At 38.0% G+C, this 21,689-nt stretch overlaps 1 protein-coding gene and 1 long non-coding RNA gene across 3 annotated transcripts in view; one reads left to right on the top strand and one right to left on the bottom strand.

Moving 5' to 3' along the window:
- Nucleotides 1-21,689, bottom strand: part of LOC133635314 (tensin-3-like) — a 152,148-nt gene that overhangs the window by 12,916 nt on the left and 117,543 nt on the right. For both annotated transcript variants that reach the window (XM_062028390.1, XM_062028391.1), the window contains exons 6-9: nucleotides 21,502-21,655; nucleotides 19,254-19,678; nucleotides 7,147-7,230; nucleotides 6,908-7,045 (exon numbers count right to left, since the gene is read on the bottom strand). In XM_062028390.1, the coding sequence (XP_061884374.1) occupies nucleotides 6,908-7,045; nucleotides 7,147-7,230; nucleotides 19,254-19,678; nucleotides 21,502-21,655 (801 nt within the window). The remainder of the gene's footprint in view (nucleotides 1-6,907; nucleotides 7,046-7,146; nucleotides 7,231-19,253; nucleotides 19,679-21,501; nucleotides 21,656-21,689) is intronic.
- LOC133635315 (uncharacterized) overlaps nucleotides 1-21,689 on the top strand; it is a 72,074-nt gene that overhangs the window by 28,789 nt on the left and 21,596 nt on the right. The gene's annotated exons all lie outside the window — the stretch shown is intronic.

Genomic DNA, 21,689 nt, shown 5'->3' with positions numbered 1-21,689 from the left:
ATTCAAGTTTTTATTTTATTTATATGTATAATAAAATAAATAAATATATATATATATATATATATATTTATATTTATATATATATATATATATATATATATATATATATATATATATATATATATATATATATATATATATATATATATATATATATATATATATATATATATACTGTATATATATATATATATATATATATATATATATATATATATATATATATATATATATATATATATATATATATATATATATATACTGTATATATATATATATATATATATATATATATATATATAGCTAGAATTCACTGAAAGTCAAGTATTTCATACATATAAATATATATATATATATATATATATATATATATATATATATATATATATATATATATATATATATATATATATATATATATATATATATATATGAAATATATATGAAATATATATGAAATACTCAAGTTGGTGAATTCTAGCTGTAAATATACTCCTCCCCTCTTAACCACGCCCCCAACCACACCCCCGCCCACCCCACCCCCCACCTCCCGGAATCAGAGGTCTCAAGGTTGGCAAGTATGATATATATATATAAAATACTTGAATTTCAGTGTTCATTTATACACACATATACACACACAACACTCCTCTCTACTCTTTGTTGTATTTGAAAGTGCAATGCTTTGCAGCCAGTAGCACAGCCTTTGAAGGAGCATAGGTATGGGCAGCATCTTGTGAAATTTAATTTGCAGAAAAGGAGTGAGTTTAGGTTTGAATTGTCCATCCTCGTTCTATTCTCTGTCACTATCTTTCTAACCATCTTTTCTAACCATACTGTTATATTTTTGGACATTAATACTTGCCGTAGTTTTGAAGCAATGCATGATGGGAATCCGGATGTTGTGTGTCAATGTATTAACGTGCCGGCTGGAATAAACACACGCTGAGAAATAGCTCCGTGCCTGCCTACTTTATGGGTTATAGATAAACCTATGGATAAGGAGACATACTGTATATAATAGTCTCCTTCTTGTTGTGTGCAGTTGCGCACTGAGCTCCAAAAGCCGTAGATGTTATGTGACTGGGCCGGCACACTGTTTATATGGAGGAAAAGTGGACGTGACGACAGGCTGTCCTCACTCAGGCCCGGCTGGAAATCGGGAGAAATTCGGGAGAATGGTTGTCCGGGAGATTTTCGGGAGAGGCACTGAAATTCGGGAGTCTCCTGGAAAATTCGGGAGTGTTGGCAATTATGCTGATGGGTGATGATAAATTGTTGCAGTTTACTTTTTGCTTATGACAGGATGTGGACGTGGCATGGCGGCAATCTTTGATCTAATGCAGGGGTGGGCAAACTACGGCCCGCGGTCCACATCCGGCCCGATGGACCATTTAATCCGGCCCGCCAAATATTAAAACAGAATTGACAGTCTGTTTTGATTCTAGACTGATACTAGACTTTGAAGCACTGGCAAAAATAGGTGATTTACAACACTGCTCCCACTAAAAGAGAATGTTAGCGTCAACACTTTAATAACATTTTTATGCATACTTGCCAACCCTCCCGTTTTTAGCGGGAGAATCCCGTTATTCAGCACCTCTCCCGACAACCTCCCGGCAGAGATTTTCTCCCGACAAACTCCCGGTATTCAGCCGGAGCTGAAGGCCACGCCCCCTCCAGCTCAATGCGGACCTGAGACTGAGTGGGGACAGCCTATTCTCACGTCCGCTTTCCCACAATATATATACGCTTGCAAGTTCCAAAACGAATGGAAACAAGAATTTCAGTTCATCCAGGACAGTTCGAAGGGGAAGGTGTATGTTGCCTGTAAATATGTAGAACAGACTTCTCCATTGAACACGGTGGCCGAAATGATTTCTCAGTCATGAACAGAGAAGTTAAACAGGACAATACTGCCATCTAATGGGTAGATAATTCAAGTATTTCTTTTATGTAAATAAAATAAATATATATATATATAGCTAGAATTCACTGAAAGTCAAGTATTTCATACATATATATATATATATATATATATATATATATATATATATATATATATATATATATATATATATATATATATATATATATATATATATATATATATATATATATATATATGTCTTAATTAGATTATCCAAAAAATAGTGCTCGATACCGTGGTAGAGCGTAACATGTATGTGTGGGAAAAAAATCACAAGACTATTTCATCTCTACAGGCCTGTTTCATGAGGGTTTTCCTCAATCCTCAGGAGATTTTAATGGAAGCATTCACATACCATGGTTTATATAGGGCACAGAGCGGGTGAGTACAGGCAGGCGTGGGGGCGTGGTGATTGGCTCATGTGTTGCCTAGGAGGTGTTTCCTTCTGTGACAGCATGCTGATACAATTTCGCTGCGTTTGTTGAGGGATGACAACTCTGGACGGTATATGATAAACAGTTTCTCTTTTAAGCACAGGTTGCATCTTTTGTTACCACTGTTGTAAGGTGTGCTGGATGCAAGAATTTGCCATGTTATTGAATATTCAACATTATTGTCTTTGAGATTCCAAATGTGTTTGCTGAGTTCTGTTGTGTTCCGCAGGCTTTTGCATCTGAAAGAAGCCTTGTGATTGTTCCATCTGGTTTTGAATTCTCCCTCAGTTAATCCTACGTATGTGCGGATGTGTTAATGTCCTTGCGTATTACCTTTGCTTGGTAAACAACTGATGATTGTAAGCACCCCCCGTTGAGAGGGCAATCAGGTTTCTTGCGGCAGTTACAGCTTTTGTCGGTTTTGGAGTCGTTCTGCCTGGTGGTGGGCGGCTCCTTTTCAATTGCTTTATTGTGGTTTGAAATGATTTGTCGCATGTTGTTCATGCAGCTGTAGCTCAATTTAATGTTGTTCTTGTTGAATACTTTTCTTAGGGTGTTGCCTTTGGGGAAGTGTTTGTCGATCAGGGTGAGGAATTTGTGGCCAATATTAGTTGAGACGTTTTTGCTGTATGGGGGGTTGTACCAGATAATGTTGTTTCGTTTTCTGCTCCTTTTTGGTTGGTTTCCTGGCGTGGGTTCGTAGGTGCGGGTGAAGTTGTATCCGCATTCATCAAGTGCTTTTTGGTACGGGGGGGTTGCTTTGTCGAATTCAGCTTTGCTAGATGACAGCATCGATAGTCTTTTATTAATTCCGGTAGGTATTCTTTTCGTGGTGGTGGGTGGGTGGTTGCTGTCATGGTGCACGTATTGGAGTGTTGTGTTGGGTTTCGTGAATGGTTGGTAGCTGTTATTCCTCAGGTTGAAAGTGACGTCGAGCTCTGTGCCCTATATAAACCATGGTATGTGAATGCTTCCATTAAAATCTCCTGAGGATTGAGGAAAACCCTCATGAAACAGGCCTGTAGAGATGAAATAGTCTTGTGATTTTTTTCCCACACATATATATATATATATATATATATATATATATATATATATATATATATATATATATATATATATATATATATATATATATATATATATATATATATATATATATATAAATATATATATATATATATATATATATGAAATATATATGAAATACTCGAGTTGGTGAATTCTAGCTGTAAATAACCACGCCCCCCCCAAGAATCCCCCCCCCCACCTCACCGTTTTTGGAGGTCTCGAGGTTGGCAAGTATGTTTTTATGTTTCTTTGATGATGTGATAATGTATTATGATTAAAATAGCCCATGTTTGAGAAGCCTACTCCTAGTTCCAACAGATATGATATGCTCTAAAATGTAGTAGTAGTAAATAAGTATTTTTTTTATCTTTTTTTTTTTTTTTTGTCATAAAGAAATACAATCATGTGTGCTTACGGACTGTATCCCTGCAGACTGTATTGATTTATATTGATATATAATGTATATATTGTGTTTTTTATGTTGATTTAATTAAAATTATATTTTTTTTATTTCTTGTGCGGCCGCAGCCCGGTACCAATCGGTCCACGGACCGGTACCGGGCCGCGGCCCGGTGGTTGGGGACCACTGGTGTAGGGTACAACTTAACTCAGACCTGGGCAATATAAGGCCCGGGGGCCACATGCGGCCCGTTAAGCTTTTCAATCTGGCCCGCCGGACATTCCCAAATAATTTGTTTAGATCTTTAAGATGGAAAATGTAGCTGCCATTATGATGTGCAGTGATGTTTTCTAATGACCGTAAGTCTTCAACTATACAAAGTATTTCAATGCTTGGAATCTGCGCTTATGGATGATATACCAGTTACTATGGTCATCTAATAAGTTACTATGGTCATCTAATTAGTTACTATGGTAATCTAATTAGTTAATATGGTAATCTACGTCACAGCAGCTCAGAGGAGGCACCAAGCAGTGTGGACAGGAAGCGTTTACACAGACGCGGAAGGAGATTTTCACAACAAAGTTCTAAAGCTTAGTGATATATAGAATAGAATAGAAAGTACTTTATTGATCCCTGGGGGAAATTCAGCAAATTTAAGATGTATCAGATTGTAGGTGGGTTTATGTTGTACCCCTCGCGTTCATATTTCACTGTTTGTTGCATTTCTGTTGCGTTTCACTTGATTGTAAAATATGTCGATCGAAAGGGGGTGTGACATTCATATGTTGTCAATATTCAGTGTTTTATCGTTCATAGAAAAATGTAAAAATTCCATTAAGTTTTTTAAGGCGGTCTGTCATAACGTTTTTAGCATTCAATCAGACATTATTGTGAGGTTTTGTATTAGTGTTCCTAAAAATAGATATACCGGCCCCCAGACACATTTTTTTCTCTAAATGTGGCCCCCGAGTCAAAATAATTGCCCAGGCCTGACTTAACTGCATGACAACTGTGGTGCAATTATCGCCCCCTGGTGGTGATGTACTATAACATTCATAACTTCCTCACCCAGGCTCCGATCTTCCTGATTATTTGTATGGTGGGTTGAGGTGTAGGATGGGACACAATTGCATTACTACTGCGGCACTTTTATCGCCTCCTTGTGGTGAAAAATTATAATTGTCACTCGGGATCTTTCTGTGTGGAGTTTGCATGTTCTCCCCGTGACTGCGTGGGTTCCTTCCGGGTACTCCGGCTTCTTCCCACCTCCAAAGACATACACCTGGGGATAGGTTGATTGGCAACACTAAATTGGCCATAGTGTGTGAACGGGAGTGTGAATGTTGTCTGTCTACCTGTGTTGACCCTGCGATAAGGTGGCGACTTGTCCAGAGTGTACACCGCCTTCCGCCCGAATGCAGCTGAGATAGGCTCCAGCACCCCCCGCGACCCCAGAAGGGACACGCGGTAGAAAATGGATGGATGGATAACTACCTTCCATATACTCCAATCTTCCTGAAGTCTTTGATGGTGGGTCGAGGTGTTAAGTGGGACACAACTGCATTACTATTGTGGCACCTCTATTGCCCCCTTGTGGTGAAAGTGTATGACTGTTATAGCTTCCGTCCACATGCTCCAATCTTCCTGAAATATTTGAAGTTGGGTCCGGGTGTTGAGTGGGGCGCAACTGCATAACTACTACGCCGCATTTATCACCCCTACTGGTGAAAAATTATAACTCTCATAACTTCAGTCAACATGCTCCAATATTCCCAAATTTTCTTATGGTGGGTCGGGGTGTTGGGTGAGACCTTACGGCATGAATACTGCAGCACCTTTATTGCCCCATTGTGGTGAAAAAATATAATTTTCATAACTTTTTTCTACATGCTCCAATCTTCGTTCCAAAGTTGTTGGTGGTTTGAGGTGTTGGGTGGGACGCAACTGCATAATTACTATGGGATAGGATAGGATAGGATAGGATAGGTCTTTATTGTCATTGCAACAAGTACAATGAAACTATGTTTTCAGCACAAACCCGTTTAAGATTAGACAAACAAACAGTGTACAGGGTTACAGAACAGGAACGCTGATGGGTCGCCACGAGGTGCCCCGTAAAAGGTGGGAAAAAGGTAAAATGCTGGGGAAGAAGATGATTAAAAAAATACAATCTAGACTGGGCTCCTAAGGGGGCCTAGTCTGGAGTGGGAAAAAACCTCCATGCCATGTACACATAAACATGTTACATTTAATCACGACAACTCGCAACAGGGGACAGGGGAGTTGGGGCCCTGGAGGTCGACTACTGCTATGAAGTGCTGCCAGCCGTCCATCACCCCGAAGGGGAATCAAGCGGTGGTGAAGGTGTGGGGTGGGAAGGGGGTGTGTGTGTATATGCCCATTGTCTTGGGTGTGTCGATGTAGTGTTCACGTTCATAGGCCTGGGGCCGTTCTGCATGCAAGCAAAAGTTTGACTCCAGGTGTCGTTGAGGAGGGAGGGAGGTCAAAAGCGTCCATCATTGAGGTGTCCTCGGGGATGTTTTCAGAACAGCCTGCTCCTGTTGTTGGAGCGTCAATGCCATTCGAGGGAGTCAAATCGTAGATTACGATTTTTGTTTTTCCGCGAGCAGACATTACAATGGCTTGTCTGTTTTTCACCACTAGGGCGCGATAAACGCGCCATAGGATAGCATTCCTATCCTATCCTATCCTAGTGGTGAAAAATTATTACTCTCATAACTTCTATCCACATGCTCCAATCTTCTCAAAATGTTTTATGGTGGGTCGGGGTGTTGGGTGATACCTAACAGCATGAACACTGCAGAACATTTTTTGGCCCCTTGTGGTGAAAAATTATAACTGTCATAACCTCCTAACACATGCTCCGATCTTCCTGAAAGTTTTGATGGCGTGTCGGGGCATCGGTTGGGACTTGACCGCAAGCGTCGTGCGTGCCGGCCGACACGCGTGAACCCCTCAGTGCAAAGGGGGCAATGGCCCGTTCAATGGTGCTAACAGCTTTAAATATATTCGCATTTGTATATTTGCATTTGACTTGTTTCCGCTTACCTTTTTTACTGTGTGCGCTGTGAAACACAGATGGAGGGGGTGTGGCCACTTTCATAGCCAGTCCATACGCTCCCCGGAATGAATGACTGTCTCTGACAATGAAAGAACCTGCTACTTTATCCTTTAACACTGAAATAGCTATCAGGAAAAATAACAAAAAGGTAAGACAACATTAGAATTGTAAGTACAGTAATATTGTATTGTTAAAGTACTGGACGCTACTATTACATTATATTTACCTTGGTCTCTGGAAATATCAGGCTTGTACCAGAACTTAGAAATGTCTTGGACAAATTTCACAGTGTCCTGCTTACTGCCGAACTCTAAAAATGTAGAACAAAATGTACGGGGTCACTAAACTCAAAATGAAAATTGTAATTATGTGCATAAAACTAAAACATACCACACAAATAATATATGTAATTTTGTTCAATTTAAAATACACTTTTTGTGATACTAAACACAAAAAAAGTAAGGATTAGTCACAGTATTTTTAAATAAGGAATATAATTACCACAAATATCTAATGTAACATACTGCTTATCTAACATCACAGATATTGGACATGAATTAGTTGTATTACAATATATATATATATATATATATATATATATATATATATATATATATATATATATATATATATATATATATATATATATATATATATATATATATATATATATATATATATATATATATATATATAAACCAGTGAAGTTGGAACGTTGTGTAAATTGTAAATAAATACAGAATACAATGATTTGCAAATTCTTTTCAACATAAATTAAAAGCGTAGGAAAGCTTAACAGATCTTGGTTCAAAGCGCGGACCCCTACAAATAGGAAGTGACTGTGATATTGACTAGTGACATTGAAACTTTTATGTAAAACCAACACAGGATTACAAATCCATTCTCTTTTGCATCATTGCCTTTTTTATACGATGATCATTGTTTCTGTACTTCTGTTAGAGTTTGCTGTTTGATGTTGCAGTTTGACATTACTGTCTATAATTTTTCTGTATGAAAATGTTAATAATAAAGAGAATATGATACGTTTTATAAAAGAAATGCCTTTTATTATTTTCAACTAGCATAAGAAATGATAGATATTTATTAAGATGACAAAAATAAAAGAAATGAAGATATAAAACATAATATAACGGAAAAAAAAGACAAATTGAAAAAATAAATGAATATAAAAAATGTGTGGATAATTGCCTTTTATTATTTTCAACTAGCATAAGAAATGAAATATAGATATTTATTAAGATGACAAAAATAACAGAAATGAAGATATAAAACATAATATAACGGGGAAAAAAAGAGAAATTGAAAAAATTAATTAATATAAAAAATGTGTGGATAATTGCCTTTTATTATTTTCAACTAGCATAAGAAATGAAAGATAGATATTTATTAAGATGACAAAAATAAAAGAAATGAAGATATAAAACATAATATAACAGGAAAAAAAGAGAAATTGAAAAAATAAATGAATATAAAAATGTGTGGATAATTGCCTTTTATTATTTTCAACTAGCATAAGAAATGAAAGATAGGTATTTATTAAGATGACAAAAATAAAAGAAATGAAAATATAAAACATAATATAACGGAAAAAAAAGAGAAATTGAAAAAATAAATGAATATAAAAAATGTGTGGATAATTGCCTTTTATTATTTTCAACTAGCATAAGAAATGAAAAATAGATATTTATTAAGATGACAAACATAAAAGAAATGAAGATATAAAACATAATATAACGGGAAAAAAAAGAGAAATTTAAAAAATTAATGAATATAAAAAATGGGTGAAAAACAGTATACTGAGTTTTTCACATTTTTTTCTTATTTTTGTTGTAACAATGCACAACAGAGCTTGATAATCGTGTCAGATCCTGATTTAAAGCGTCAGGATCGCATCAAAGCATAATAAAGTTCAATAAAGCGTAATAAAACATATCAAAGCGTGATTTAAAGCTTATCAAAGCGGGATCAAAGCGCGAGGAACGGTAACAAAGCGGCAACTAATTCGTATCAGAGCGTATCAGAGCGTATCAAAGCGTATCAAAGCATAACATTACTTCAGAGATCGGGATATTCATGGAAAAATTGACAAAAATGACGGCGCTTTGCTCGCCGCTTTAAAGCGCGGCAAGCGCCGTTGGTGTGAACCAGGCATAAATTCTAAGTTAAGGATTATTTGCAAAACAAAAATTAAGTTTCTCAGTTCCAACATTAAATATCTTGTCTTTGCCATCTATTCAATTGAATATAAGTTGAAAAGGGTTTGCAAATCATTGTATTGTGTGTTTATTTACGATTTACACAACGTGCCAACTTCACTGGTTTTGGGTTTTGTATATAGCCTATTATTTGCGCACTATTAATTAGTGATATCACCGAAAATTTGGCCGCACAACAAAAACTTTGTGATCACCGAAAAATGCTTATATATATATATATATATATATATATATATATATATATATATATATATATATATATATATATATATATATATATATATATATATATATATATATATATACATATATATATATATATATATATATATATATTGGCTAGGGAAATTTGTCATATAAGTAAAGGCTGTGCTGTGCTCTTTTAAAAACACAATTCATGGTCATGAACTTGAATTACTCACATCACCCACAAGTTGCTGCAAAGTTGCAGCATTAAAATTGTGAGATAGTTAAAGTACCAGTAAAGTCGAAAAACAAAGCTGACGATATGCTTAAAAGGGCACTGCACATCTTCTGTAATGTTGCCTATTGTTCACTATCAATATGAAAGACATGGCGACGGGCGTATTTAAAAAATAAAGTATTTTACATAATACATAAAAGCGATCAAATGTCTGCTTAGAATGGAGCCTATAGGAGGCGCTCTATTTTGCCTATAAAGCCCTTAAAGAAACATCAGTGTGTAAAGGATTATTTTTTAGGTTAAGGTTTCATATACATGCAGTAAGTATATGTAACGTAGTAATGGCCACATTTATATTAAAGGCCTACTGAAATGATTTTTTTTTATTTAAACGGGGATGGCAGATCCATTCTATGTGTCATACTTGATCATTTCGCGATATTGCCATATTTTTGCTGAAAGGATTTAGTATAGAACAACGACGATAAAGTTCGCAACTTTTGGTCTCTGATAAAAAAAAGCCTTGCCCCTACCGGAAGTAGCGTGACGTAGTCAGTTGATCGCCTCCTCATATTTTCCTATTGTTTTCAATGCAGCTAGAGCGATTCGGACTGAGAAAGCGACGATTACCCCATTAATTTGAGCGAGGATGAAAGATTTGTGGATGAGGAACGTTAGAGTGAAGGACTAGAATGCAGTACAAGACATGTCTTTTTTCGCTCTGACCGTAACTTAGGTACAAGCTGGCTCATTGGATTCCACACTCTCTCCTTTTTCTATTGTGGATCACGGATTTGTATTTTAAACCACCTCGGATACTATATCCTCTTGAAAATGAGAGTCGAGAACGCGAAATGGACATTCACAGTGACTTTTATCTCCACGACAATACATCGACGAAACACTTTAGCTACGGAGCTAACGTGATAGCATCGTGCTTAACTGCATATAGAAACAAAATAAATAAATCCCTGACTGGAAGGATGGACAGAAGATCAACAATACTATTAAACCAGGGACATGTAAATACACGGTTAATGCTTTCCAGCCTGGCAAAGCTTAAAAATGCTGTTGCTAATGACGCCATTGAAGCTAACTTAACTACGGAGCTAACGTGATAGCATCGTGCTTAACTGCATATAGAAACAAAATAAATACATCCCTGACTGGAAGGATAGACAGAAGATCAACAATACTATTAAACCAGAAACATGTAACCGTGTATTTATTTAAATACACGTTTAATGCTTTCCAGCTTGGCGAAGCGCTTCACCTACGCCAGCCAGCCCTCATCTGCTCATCAACACCCGTGCTCACCTGCGTTCCAGCGATCGACGGAAGGACGAAGGACTTCACCACGATCATCCGTGCGATCGGTGGCTAGCGTCGGCTAGCGCGTCTGCTATCCGAGTCAAAGTCTTCCTGGTTGTGTTGCTGTAGTTCGCCGCTAATACACCGATCCCACCTACAACTTTCTTCTTTGCAGTCTCCATTGTTCATTTAACAAATTGCAAAAGATTCACCAACACAGATGTCCAGAATACTGTGGAATTATGAGATGAAAACAGAGCTATTTTGTATTGTATTCAATGGGGTACCGATACTTCTGTTTCACTGGCTACGTCACGCGCATACGTCATCATCCAAAGACGTTTTCAACCGGAAGTTTAGCGGGAAATTTAAAATTGCACTTTATAAGTTAACCCGGCCGTATTGGCATGTGTTGCAATGTTAAGATTTCATCATTGATATATAAACTATCAGACTCCGTGGTCGGTAGTAGTGGGTTTCAGTAGGCCTTTAACATTTAATATTAACACATTTTTCTCATTTTAAGCATAATTAAAAAAACATCACAACGTTCGTTTTTGTTTTTTTAACAACATCTCTGATTACTTATCAATGCAGACTTCATTAGAGCCAACACACATCATAAAACATCACTTACTGTACAAGGTCTGACTGCTAGGATTTGTATATATTACCGTTTCGATCAAGAATGACTCATAATCCAAGCGAAGAAAAGGGTTTTGTGTCGTTCTCGCCAATTCCTGGTCTAAATTGGCCATCAAAGTGAACCACCTTGTCGAAATATGCCCTCTTTCTTCTACTATCCAGGTGAGATTCATGATTTTTTGATGTACAATAAAGTTTGACGAGCAAGGAAGCGAGGAAGCAGCTGATCAGTCAATCATGTCAACATTGGCACTCAAGCTCGTAATCACGGCGCCGCTATAAATAGTTTGTCTGCGTCAGTACTATTCATCCATCCATCCATTTTCTACCGCTTATTCCCTTCGTAAATATTCAAGTCACAAATTTTAAATGGAGTATTGTTGGCGGTTTCTGGATTGTTATTCATTGGGATTTATGGTCGGAATGAAGGACCTCAAATTGGCTCCGCTGTAAGCAGATTTGTATTTACATTTATTTACAAGTTCAGAATACATTAAAAAAAAATCCATCCGTCGTCATGTCTTTCATAATGATTGTGAACTAGAGATGATAATATCGGACTGCCGATATTATCGGCCGATAAATGCTTTTAAAATGTAATATCGGAAATGATCAGTATCAGTTTCAAAATTATCGGTATCGGTTTCAAAAAGTAAAATGTATGACTTTTTAAAATGCCGCTGTGTACACGGACGTAGGGAGAAGTACAGAGCGCCAATAAACCTTAAAGGCACTGCCTTTACGTGCCGGCCCAGTTACATAATATCTACGGCTTTTCACACACACAAGTGAATGCGAAGCATACTTGGTCAACAGTCATACAGGTCACGCTGAGGGTGGCCGTATAAACAACTTTAACACGGTTACAAATATGCGCCACACTGTGAACCCACACCAAACAAGAATGACAAACACATTTCGGGAGAACATCTGCACCGTAACACAACATAAACACAACAGAACAAATACCCAGAACCCCTTCAGTGTTTCCCACACATTCATTTATTTATGGCGGCCCGCCACGAAAGAATTACGTCCGCCACCAATAAAAAATATATATATTTTTCTTTTCTTTTTTTTTTTTTTTTTCTTTTTCTTTTTGTCCTGTCCAGCTTCACAGGCTGGACAGGCAAATCATATAGTTGATGTAGATGCCCATATCGGTTGTTCAGATTTACTTTACAAAAGAGAAGTGTAGGATACTTCTCTGGTTGCCTTATTTGTATTTGACTTTATTAAATGTATTTATATTAGAAACACACTATGTGTATATAACAAAGGGTGCAAATTCTGCAGGCAGTAGGAAACACATGGTTAAGTGTAGGGAGTAAAACTGATGGCAGTCTAAAGTTCAAGATTTTTGGAGCTCTTTGTTCAGTGGATCAGATGTTTGATGAAGCTCTGTGTCTATCTACCACCACTACTGTTTTATGTTTATTTGTTACTGACTGTGGCAGGACACATCTGCCTCTGTTTCACTTTATGTTGCTGGTAAATAATACGGTTGTAGTAGTAGGCTAAAGTTAAATTATTTAGTATGCACTAATTAAAGGGGCAGAGCTTTAAGAGACATTTTAGCTTTTATATTTTATAAGATATATTTTTTTTAAGAACCACAATTAATAAATATATTTCAGTGAATAACTTATTGTTCAAATCTGTATATAAATATGTACATAAAGTGTTGTAATTATATTGTAAAATGGATGGATGGATTGACGATTAAAACAAAACTGTTATTATTAATTAGTAAGTATACATTTTTGAGCCTTTTTAGAGAAAATCATATCATTGTAGTAAATTATGCAAATTACTCGATGATGTCATGGTGACCACGCCCACAGCCACGCCCACAACCACGCCCCCACCGCCATCATATCTTGGCAGTTTATTGGCAGCACTAACTCTTCCGGGATGCTACAATGTACACTCCCCGCTGCCCCCTCCCCCCCCCCCCCCCCCCCCCCAACCCCGCCCACCTCAACTTCCTCATGCTCTCTCAGGAAGAGCATGTCCCAAATTCCAAGCTGCTGTTTTGAGGCATGTTAAAAAAAATAATGCACTTTGTGACTTCAATAATAAATATGGCAGTGCCATGTTGGCATTTTTTTCCATAACTTGAGTTGATTTATTTTGGAAAACCTTGTTACATTGTTTAATGCATCCAGCGGGGCATCACAACAAAATTAGGCATAATAATGTGTTAATTCCACGACTGTATATATCGGTATCGGTTGATAAGATAATTAAGAGTTGGACAATATCGGATATCGGCAAAAAAGCCATTATCGGACATCTCTATTGTGAACGATAGGCAAAATTCCCCAAAAAGGGCAGTTCCCCTTTAATTGTGTTCCATTGTATCCATTAAACTACAAAACCCAAAACCAATGATGTTAATAAAATAAATAAAAACACACAATACAATGATTTGCAAATCCTTTTCAACTTATATTCAATTGAACACACTGCAAACACAATATATTTATTGTAGCTTGTTACTGCCCATCACTGCCCATTATACCCTCTCTAAAAACATTGAAAACTGCCAACAATACTAAATTTACACGTCATGACCTGAAAATTAACCAACTATGAGCGATACTGTTATTATAGGCGCCAACACATACGGCCTATTTTAGCGGCGAATTGATAGCAGTGAACAAACACTTGCTTGCACTGCTATTGTTGCCACACTAAGCCGACGGTTGATCATGCTCCGTCTCAAACTTGGTAAAAGTTAATTCTGGATTATAATTCATGCATCTTTCCCCTGGTAGCAGACACATGTGGCCATGGACCGAGAGGCTGCCACCTATGCTGTTAATGCTATAGTTTTTCAATAAAACTGCATCCATTTAGCACTCAGCTTCTAAAATGTATTATTCATCCTCTTTGTGTTTGGGCTCAAAAATATAAGGTTCTGGATCATAACTTATCCCAAAGTAATCTTTGTTGGCTCCCACAAAGTCTGCTTGATTAGCATTGTTGTTGATGGGGAAGGGATCTGTGGTTGCTACTTCTACGTCGCGGATCATGTGACTGGCTTGCTCATTATCTCCCCAAATGGCTTGGGAATGTCTGTGAGATTTATGTTATTTTGATCATATCTATGTATTCGCAAACTGTGGAAGTCTTTTGGTGTCATAAATCAGATATATATGATGATAGCTTCAATATAGAGGCAACTTGTTATTCCACTCTACTGGTACTTTGAAATGAATTAGAAAAAACTCCGCGGGCCAGATTACTTATCAAACTCATGACGTCTCGTGGGCCAAATTTAATCAGAAATGAGTGGGTTCTTATGGGTTAATTAGGCTGACATAATATATATACATTCACAAAATAACTAGCAGAAAGTACCCTGGGGTCTCATGTATAAAGGGGCTACTTTGATACTGAAAGTGTACGCAAAATATAGTTTAAAGAGCGAGGCGAGAGTCAAACATAGAAATGTTTATGGGCATATAAATAACTCACCCCCGTGAATGACGGAGATCCACTACATTAATTGTGACGATCATGTTTGCGAAACATTGAACTGTATTGTTAAAGTCACGTAAGGTAAACATGAGGTTTGGACTATTAGTGCCTATTAGTGCCAGCAGTCATTATTGTACTTGTGCCAGATCACACAATATAATTTACCAGCCCTGTATGTATTATTCCCAAAATGACTGACGTTGGAGGTTTTACAGTTTTCACTAGAGATGTCCGATAATGGCTTTTTTGCAGATATCCGATATTCCGATATTGTCCAACTCCTAATTACCAATTCCGATATCAACCGATACCGATGCATTAAACAATGTAACAAGGTTTTCCAAAATAAATCAACTCAAGTTATGGAAAAAAATGCCAACATAGCACTGCCATATTTATTATTGAAGTCACAAAGTGCATTATTTTTTTTAACATGCCTCAAAACAGCAGCTTGGAATTTGGGACATGCTCTCCCTGAGAGAGCATGAGGAGGTTGAGGTGGGCGGGGTTGGGGGGGACAGGGTTGAGGTGGGGGGGGGGGGGGTGTATATTGTAGCGTCCCGGAAGAGTTAGTGCTGCAAGGGGTTCTGGGTATTTGTTCTGTTGTGTTTATGTTGTGTTACGGTGCGGATGTTCTCCCGAAATGTGTTTGTCATTCTTGTTTGGTGTGGGTTCACAGTGTGACGCATATTTGTAACAGTGTTAAAGTTGTTTATACAGATACCCTCAATGTGACCTGTATGGCTGTTGACCAAGTATGCGTGCATTCACTTGTGTGTGTGAAAAGCCGTAGATATCATGTGACTGGGCCGGCACGCAAAGGAAGTGCCTTTAAGGTTTATTGGCGCTCTGTACTTCTCCCTACGTCCGTGTACCACTCCGTACAACGGCATTTTAAAAAGTCATACATTTTACTTTTTTAAAACCGATACCGGTCATTTCTGATATTACATTTTGAAGCATTTATCGGCCGATAATATCGGCAGTCTGATATTATCGGACATCTCTAGTTTTCACATTCATTCTCTGGCATTCTGCTAAAAAATAATCCCATAGTGATCATTGGTATTTCCCACCCTTGGACATTGAACATGAGGCTTTGATGGTGACTGTAATATGTTGCTGTTATACTGACAATATGTTCTTATACTGTACCTTTTAATCCGATTGCTTTTCAATGGATGGATGGATGATGATGATATGATAAATATCTTTACGGCACAGTATTTAAGCATGCACTTTGTATGAAAATACAGTACAGGCCAAAAGTTTAAACACACCTTCTCATTCAATGCGTTTTCTTTATTTTCATGACTATTTACATTGTAGATTGTCACTGAAGGCATCACAACTATGAATGAACACATGTGGAGTTATGTACTTAACAAAAAAAAGGTGAGATAACTGAAAACATCTTTTATATTCTAGTTTCTTCAAAATAGCCACCCTTTGCTCTGATTACTGCTTTGCACACTCTTGGCATTCTCTCGATGAGCTTCAAGAGGTAGTCACCTGAAATAGTTTTCCTACAGTCTTAAACCTTGATAAATGGTTTTTAACTTGCACTTACAGATGTAGCGACAAACTGTAGTTACTGACAGTGGTTTTCTGAAGTGTTCCTGAGCCCATGTGGTGATATCTTTTACACACTGATGTCCCGTACCGTTTGAGGGATCGAAGGTCACCGATATTCAATGTTGGTTTTAGGTCTTGCCACTTACGTGCTGAGATTTCTCCAGATTCTCTGAACCTTTTGATGATATTACGAACCGTAGATGGTGAAATCCCTAAGTTTCTTGCTATACCTGGTTGAGAAATGTTGTTCTTAAACTGTTCAATAATTTTCTCACACATTTTTTCACACAGTGGTGACCCTCGCCCCATCCTTGTTTGTGAATGAGAGTGGCTTTTTGATGCAGTACCGCCTGAGGTATCGAAAGGTCACGGGCATTCAATGTTAGTTGCTGCTTACGTGCAGTGATTTCTCCAGATTCTCTGAAGCTTTTGATGATATTACGGACCGTAGATGGTGAAATCCCTAAATTCCTTGCAATAGCTGGTTGAGAAATGTTGTTCCTAAACAGTTTGCTCACGCATTTGTTCACAGAGTGGTGACCCTCGCACTATCCTTGTTTGTGAATGACTAAGCATTTCATGGAAGCTGCTTTTATACCCAATCATGGCACCCACCTGTTCCCAATTAGCCCGTTCTCCTGTGGGATGTTCCAAACAAGTGTTTAATGAGCATTCTTCAACTTTCTCAGTCTCTTTTGCCACTTGTGCCAGCTTTTTTGAAACATGTTGCTGGCAGAGGTAGTCACCTGAAATGGTTTTCCAACAGTCTTCAACCTCTCTTGAAGCTCATGTAGAGAATGCCAAGAGTGTGCAAAGCAGTAATCAGAGCAAAGGGTGGCTATTTTGAAGAAACTAGAATATAAAACATGTTTTCAGTTATTTCACCTTTTTTTTTAAGTACATAACTCCACATGTGTTCATTCATAGTTTTGATGCCTTCAGTGACAATCTACAATGTAAATAGTCATGAAAATAAAGAAAACACACTAAATGAGAAGGTGTCTAAACTTTTAGCCTGTACTGTATTCAGAATGTTCTGATCGTGTACTTAAAGGCCTACTGAAATGATTTTTTTTTATTTAAACGGGGATAGCAGATCTATTCTATGTGTCATACTTGATCATTTCGCGATATTGCCATATTTTTGCTGAAAGGATTTAGTATAGAACAACGACGATAAAGATTGCAACTTTTGGTATCTGATAAAAAAAAAAGGCTTGCCCCTACCGGAAGTAGCGTGACGTAGTCAGTTGAACATATACGCAAAGTTCCCTATTGTTTACAATGATGGCCGCATGAAGTGAGAGAGATTCGGACTGAGAAAGCGAAAATTTCCCCGTTAATTTGAGCGAGGATGAAAGATTTGTGGATGAGTAAAGTGCAAGTGAAGGACTAGTGGGGAGTTGAAGCTATTCAGATAGGGAAGATGCTGTGAGAGCCGGGGGTGACCTGATATTCAGCTGGGAATGACTACAACAGTAAATAAACACAAGACATATATATACTCTATTAGCCACAACACAACCAGGCTTATATTTAATATGCCACAAAATTAATCCTGCATAAAAACACCTGCGTGTTTGTTATGCTAGCTCCTAGCTCCTATGCTAGCTCCTAGCTCCATAGAACACGGCAATACAATTCAAACACCTGATCAACACACACAATCACTCAGCCCAAAAGACCGTTCACCTAACCCAAGGTTCATAAAGCTTATATATTTTAAAAAAGTTACGTACATACGCAAAAAAAAGTTGCGCACATACGGTCAAGCGATCAAATGTTTAGAAGCCAAAGCTGCATACTCACAGTAGCACGTCTGCGTCTTTGTCATCCAAATCAAAGTAATCCTGGTAAGAGTCTGTGTTGTCCCAGTTCTCTACAGGCGTCTGTGTATCGAAGTCAAAAGTCCTCCTGGTTAGAGTCTCTGTTATCCGAGTTCTTCCATCTTGACTGCATCTTTCGGGAATGTAAACAAAGAAGCGCCGGCTGTGTACTGTTGTTGCTGACTACGTTCGAAAAATACGTCCATTTCGCACCGACAACTTTCTTCTTTGCTTGCTCAGCTTCGTTCTCCATAATGCAATGAACATGATTGAAACAGATTCCCGAACACAGATGTCCAGAATACTGTGGAATTATGAAATGAAAACAGAGCTTTTTCGTATTGGCTTCAATGTGGAAGGCATACCCGTGTTCGCCAGGCCACGTCACGCGCATACGTCATCCTCAGAGGCGTTTCGAACCGGAAGTTTAGCGGCAAATTTAAAATGTCACTTTATAAGTTAACCCGGCCGTATTGGCATGTGTTATAATGTTAAGATTTCATCATTGATATATAAACTATCAGACTGCGTGGTCGGTAGTAGTGGGTTTCAGTAGGCCTTTAAGGTGCACAAATAACGCGAGTCGTTTTGTGGTGAAGCAGACCAGCCAATGTAAATGTGGCCTGAATAAATATTGGGTGTCACTATAGAACACTTTGGGTGTCTTTATTAAAATGATCCATTATTATTATTCTCAATATTATTATCATCATTAGGTATGCCAATTAGTTTTTTCATAAATCATTACGTAAAAAGTGGCGTAGGGCATTTTTGGATTTATGTTGTGCGAACGTAACCTTTATAAACAAGACCCTGATTGTATGAGTACCTGCTCCGCTTGATGGGGCCCCACTTAAGAGGTCAGGGGTCAGTGACGAGAAAGGCAGGCTGACACCGACTCCACTGTGAAGACTTGAAACCGCACTCAGAGAAGTAGAGCAGGAGCCAAGCTCACCGCCCTCACCCCCTCTCCTCTTTTCGGGCAACAGTGGAGGGAGGTCCTCATCTCCACCGAGGCTCAAGACCCTGAGGTCCCTCATGGCTTCCAGCAGGCTGTGCTCCAGGTTGCCATTTACTGTCAATAACGAACACACGTCTGGGCTTCCGGTCGCCATGTGGACTTCTGGACCCCCAACCAAGCCTTTACGAGCCCCCCAAGGAGAACCCTGGACATTGGGCGTGCTGCGCTTGATAGGAGTTGAGGACTGCGAGGAGTTTGGAGTTTGCTGGTGCCACAATGGAGGCGGCGTGCAACTGTGCAGAACAGGGCGACATATTTGGAGGAAGAAGAAGGAAAATGAGTTGTTAGATAGTAAAAACTGTTCAGTTCAGTTCAGTATCAGTTTATTTGGAACATGCATACGATACAATGTAATTAAGGATGTCCGATGATGGCTTTTTTGCCGATATCCGATATTGTCCAACTCTTAATTACTGATTCCGATATCAACCGATACCAATATATACAGTCATAGAATTAACACATTATTATGCCTAATTTTGTTGCGATGCTCAGCTGGATGCATTAAACAATGTAACTTAACGGGGTTTGGTGGTAGCGGGTGTGTGTGTATTGTAGCGTCCCGGAAGAGTTAGTGCTGCAAGGGGTTCTGGGTATTTGTTCTGTTGTGTTTATGTTGTGTTACGGTGCGGATGTTCTCCCGAAATGTGTTTGTCATTCTTGTTTGGTGTGGGTTCACAATGTGGCGTATATTTGTAACAGTGTTAAAGTTCTTTATACGGGCACCCCCAGTGTGACCTGTATGGCTGTTGATCAAGTATGCGTGGCATTCACTTGTGTGTGTTTAAAAGCAGCATATATCATGTGACTGGGCCGGCACGCTGTTTGTATGGTGGAAAAGCGGGCGTGACGACAGGTTGTCGAGGACGCTAAAGGCAGTGCCTTTAAGGCACGCCCCCAATATTGTTGTCCGGGTGGAAATCGGGAGAAATTCGGGAGAATGGTTGCCCCGGGAGATTTTCAAGAGGGGAACTGAAATTCGTGAGTTTCCCGGGAAAATCGGGAGGGTTGGCAAGTATCCCCTACGTCCGTGTTTTACCGGATATGTACCGCTCATTAATTTTACTTTTTGAAACCGATACCGATAATTTCCGATATTACATTTTAAAACATCTCTAAATGTAATGCATCACATATTTCCAGTTGTTCCATTACAGCACGTCGGAAAAGGAGTAGGAAAAAGCAGAGCTTATTTAATCCTACCCCTTTTCATAACGTAGCAATTTTATCCCATGTCCTTGTTCTCTGTAACAGAACAGTGAATAAATAAATAATATACCATAGTAAGTAAACAAATATTAAATACATAAATAATCTTCATCTCAAAAGAAAAAAAAAGGGTTTAAGTTGTTCATCATAATTATTGTTCTGTGTACTTTGTAAACACTTGTAGTTTGAACAGTTTTTTAAACTGAATCATATTGGTACTTTGTTTGATTTCTTTGGTTAATCCATTCCATAATTTTATTCCACATACTGATATGCTAAAAGGTTTTAAGTGTTGTTTGTGCATACAAATGTTTTAAATTAGATTTTCCTCTAAGGTTATATTTCTCCTCTTTTGTTGAGAAAAATTGTTGTACATTCTTGGGTAGCAGGCAATAGTTTGCTTTGTACATCATTTTAGCTGTTGGCAAATGCACCAAATCGTTGAATTTCAATATTTGTGATAAAAAAAAAAAGGGTTTGTATGTTCTCTATATCCAACATTATGTATTACTCTAATTGATCTTTTTTGTAACACCGTTAGTGAATGAAGCGCTATAACTCAGATATGGCAACTCGAGTGAGCAGTAGAGAATATGAAGTGATTTTTGGTCTACAACATGATTCATTATTCATTATTGACGTGTTTCTTGCTACTTTATGTTGGATATTTTTTACATGAGATTTCCAGTTCATTTTTATCATCTTTTAATAAACGGTAATTAGCGATTTTAGCCTTTTGAGTATTACAGAAAAATATCGTCCAACCAATTATCTACGCTTGATTTGTGTAAGTTTCTTCTTGCTACATGCCATGAAAACACACACATTGCGTACATGGTGTCTGTACCTGTCTGAGTGTGGGAGGGGACTGTTTGACGACACGGAACACGTGGAACCGAACACCCGTGGACAGGAAGCAGAACTCACAGACATGTCGGATCTGAATAGCTCTCCGTCACTAGAGCCTGTGTGGTTTGCACTGTCCAGGAAACTTCGAGAATCTAAGGGAAAAAAAGGGTTATATTTTAATAGAAG

This window comes from Entelurus aequoreus, linkage group LG19, assembly GCF_033978785.1.
Source record: "Entelurus aequoreus isolate RoL-2023_Sb linkage group LG19, RoL_Eaeq_v1.1, whole genome shotgun sequence".
Taxonomy (NCBI): domain Eukaryota; kingdom Metazoa; phylum Chordata; class Actinopteri; order Syngnathiformes; family Syngnathidae; genus Entelurus; species Entelurus aequoreus.
This window is presented reverse-complemented; position numbering and strand designations above follow the sequence as displayed.